At 27.5% G+C, this 3904-nt stretch overlaps 1 protein-coding gene across 1 annotated transcript; it reads left to right on the top strand.

Annotated features, from left to right (window-relative positions):
• Nucleotides 1–1682: 1682 nt before the first annotated feature.
• Nucleotides 1683–3308, top strand: LOC136089193 (synaptotagmin-10-like). Its single transcript, XM_065814908.1, has 2 exons — nucleotides 1683–1856; nucleotides 1963–3308. Exons 1-2 carry the CDS (start codon nucleotides 1844–1846, stop codon nucleotides 3003–3005), a joined length of 1056 nt encoding a protein of 351 aa, XP_065670980.1. The 5' UTR covers nucleotides 1683–1843; the 3' UTR covers nucleotides 3006–3308.
• The last annotated feature ends 596 nt before the right edge of the window (nucleotides 3309–3904 follow it).

Genomic DNA, 3904 nt, shown 5'->3' with positions numbered 1-3904 from the left:
TGCAAAAAGTCTCATTTTTAGCCAGGGCCGGGGCCCCAATCACTTACTAATAAAAGTTCTACAAAAGTTCAGACATAAATATTTTAATAACCGTAATTTTTGAAAATAATAATTGCTTTGTGCTAATTTGGAGAAAACAATTTTTGCCACCCTTTTACAGAGCAGTAGCAATGGGTGGGCAAAAGGTGCGGTCGCTCAGGTCGGAAATATTTGCATAATTTCGAAACTATTTTTATATCTATTCATATATAATATAAATTATATGTATAGCATGCATTAGTTTGAACTTTGATTATATTACTTCATTACTTATATATAAATAATTATTGTATACACATAATTTTTACTTCTGCGTCACAATAAACATTTTTAGCTTCTGCATCAACGGAAACAAGTGAATAATGTCTATGTAAAATTACAAGACTTACTTACAAAACTAAAAAATTACAAGACTTACAAAAAAAAAAAAAAAAACATCTAGAAATTGGTTTAATGCACATATTTTGTAAAATGCAATCAACACAGTACTAATTGATGTTAAGTTCATAATACATTTATAAATATTATTAAGTTTTATACAGTTTATACACTTGACTAGATAAATTACGTCACATGTGGGGAAGGGATTTTGTGACGACTTGTACGGGACTTGCCATTAAAGAGATAACGATTCAAAAGATTGAAAGTTATAATATATCTGCTACAGCCTTATTTTGAACGATTCTGTCCTTCGATATAAAATACCATTTGAAAATATTTCATTAATGATTAAAAAAATACAAAATATCATTTAAAAATACTTCATTTAATGATTTAAAAAAAAAAGTCAAAGCTAGAAGAATCAAATCAGGGAGTAAGATGAAAGATAAAGCCTTGCAGAATTTTTACCAAACGTGCTCCCTATATGTCGAAGAAAATACAATATGTCCAATATGACAAATATGTAGAAGAAACAAATATCACAGGAAATAATAGTTTTCGATAGTGTTTTCGGAATTTACCTGAAGTTAGGTATAGATATTGAAAAGTGTGTTGAGTTTATATTGACAGACATGCCCGATAATAAAATCGATGACAACGTTGAACACGTTGAAATTTGTAAAAGATGGATGAAAATATTTAATCATTTCAAAAATTAAAAAACTCCACATGAAAATGTAGCTATTCTTTTTAAATTTGTGTTAAGCTGCCCTGGTACTAATGCAGGAGCCGATAAAGTTTTTCCAATAGATAATGGTTTCTGGGCCAATGAAACATCAAAGTTAAATATTGATACTTTAATAGCAATAATCACTGTAAAATTTAGTATGAAAGAAATCTTGCTCTGAAATTTCTAACATATTGTTAGAAAACGATATATTGACAAAAAATATTCGTTCCATCGAAAAATACTTATTTAACTAGATATTTGACTTGATTAAAATAAATGAAAACGCGATTACTTTTATTTATTTGTACAAAATAATTTATTCACGTTGTACTTGTGAAATTTTTTGTCCTTCTCTTCATGTAAAAAAAACGGTCACCTTAAAACAATAATAATAAAAATAGTAATAATAATAGTTATAATAATTCATTTATGTATGTAATCTCCGTATGGAACTTAATTTTCTCTATAATGCTTCTTTATAAACACATTTCTACTGAATAAAAAGAATTCAATGGTTTCTTTATTGTGTTGCTTTTTTTTTAACGCGCGTATAAAAGGAATTTTTATCGCTTGAATAATACAATAAAAATTCGACAGATTATTTAAACCAGTTGGGAATTCATGTTTTAAAATCAAATGTTATTCTGTTATATTGATATAGAAAAACCTTGTAAAAATAAATCTAAAATTTAAATGAATGTTCCAGGTAAACATTTCGAAAAACATGACAAAAATTAGTAATTAAAAATAGTTATCTTTTAATGTTATAAAGTTTATAAAAAGTTAAAAATTTATTAATTTCTATTATTCAGTATGGTTACTTGCGATCTTGGTGTGCTTAAGTTTAATACTGATTACTGTGTGTTTTGTTGTTGGTTTCAATGTGACAAAAAATTGGCTTCATATGCAAAAGTACGAACGCATCCGTTCCAAGAGATGTAAAAATCACGCCCATCTTAAAGCGACATCTTTTTTATGTGGGTACGAGAATACTTATAAATTAAATCCTCATCAAAATTTTTCGTTCCTTCCTATAACTTCTACAAACGTCATTCAAAAAGATAACTCCGTAAAATGGTTAGAGTCTAAGCAATCTACATCCACTACTTCCACTTTACATGCCAAAATCCCTCCTTTTAACAAATTTGAAAGAAAATTGCTTTTGAGTCACGCTGAAAGTTTCGATGAGCGTTCATTTCAAAGACTTCTTCACAAACAACATGTTTTAAGATCATCAGCGACTAACTTACGTCAAATAGAAAGTCCAAGTTCATATCGCAGTTTTGATGGAAGCTCTGATAGTAGAGGAAATAGTTTAACAGTAAAGCACAATGCATTAGTTGACTTTGATACTTCGGAACAAACAGAAACAGTTTATCTTAACAACGGTTATTTAACAGAAAGCGACGAAATTATCAAAAATGAACCACTTATAAGCTATGATCAAGACAGTTCTGCTGTATTTAAACCTATAGAAAGAGGATCTCTTACATTTCTACTTGAGTACGATTCAAAGTTAGCAGAACTTTTAATTACTGTTAAAAATGCAATAGACTTACCTTCTGCAAGTGGAAAAAATCGCGTAAATAGCTATGTTAACATATGCATTGTTCCTGAAGACTTTTTATGGAAAAGAACGGAAGTTGTACCCAACAATTGTTGTCCAATATACAATAAAACCTTTCAAATTACTGATGTTCTATATCATAAACTTCGAGAATATACGTTATGCTTCTATGTCATGGATGTTGACATAACCATGGGTGAAACAGTTGTTGGAAAGGTTTTATATCCTCTCTCCGATCTTAGAATGGAGCAGATTGTTGAAGTACAGAAAGAGCTTTCATTACCTTAATTGCTACAAGACGAATTAATTACTACAAGACGAATTACAAAGAAAATTAAAAATAATTACAAATAATTACAAATAGAACTTCAAATAATTACAAAGTTAGTAAAGAGATAAAGTAAAAATATTATGAAAAAATATTTTTTTTTAGGTGCGATCTATCAGTCAATAAAGTAGGGTTGTTAAATCTAGTCAAGTGTATAAATTGTATAAAACTTATTAATATTTATAAATGTATTATGAACTTAACTGTGGATAAAAGTGTTTAAAAATTTCAGTTTTTAGTTCAAAAATATCAAACAATTGTCACATCGTTTGTTTTTTTGTTTTTTTAAATATACTTTGACGTTTGAAAATAATGGCAATAACCAGATATATTTTGCAATTTTTTATATTGGCAACGGCAGTATTTCTAAAAGATCATGAGGATTTTATCATGAAGCCCATTACAATATATGGTCAATTTTTGATAAAAATACCTGTCTGTAGTGAAATAGTAATACACTTTTATACAAAAAATTGTAAAAAATTTTATTTTATATTAAGATAAATTGTTAAACGAAACAATATACAAAAAAAAAAAAAAAAAAGAAAGATTAAAAAATAAATTAAGATATTTTTAATTAAAAATATAATTTTTTGTAAGTTTCTGTTTGAATGAAGCAAATATGAGTTTGGTTGAAAAGTCTGAATTTAGTCAGGCTTTTTTGTTCCAGAGATATATACATTAAAAATGTATGTAATGCTCAAAATGTGAATAAATCATAAAATAGATACGCAGCATACACCACCCACCAAAAAAAGAAATCGACTGATATTTTTTGCATGATTTTAAAATTATTGGTGTTGTTGTCGATGCCAACTGGTTTTTCGCTAAAAAATCTTAAATCTTTCAAAACAAATGA

The sequence above is a fragment of the Hydra vulgaris genome, chromosome 13, assembly GCF_038396675.1.
Source record: "Hydra vulgaris chromosome 13, alternate assembly HydraT2T_AEP".
NCBI lineage: Eukaryota > Metazoa > Cnidaria > Hydrozoa > Anthoathecata > Hydridae > Hydra > Hydra vulgaris.
The sequence above is the reverse complement of the archived record's forward strand: the minus strand, read 5'-3'. Positions and strand labels throughout refer to the sequence as shown.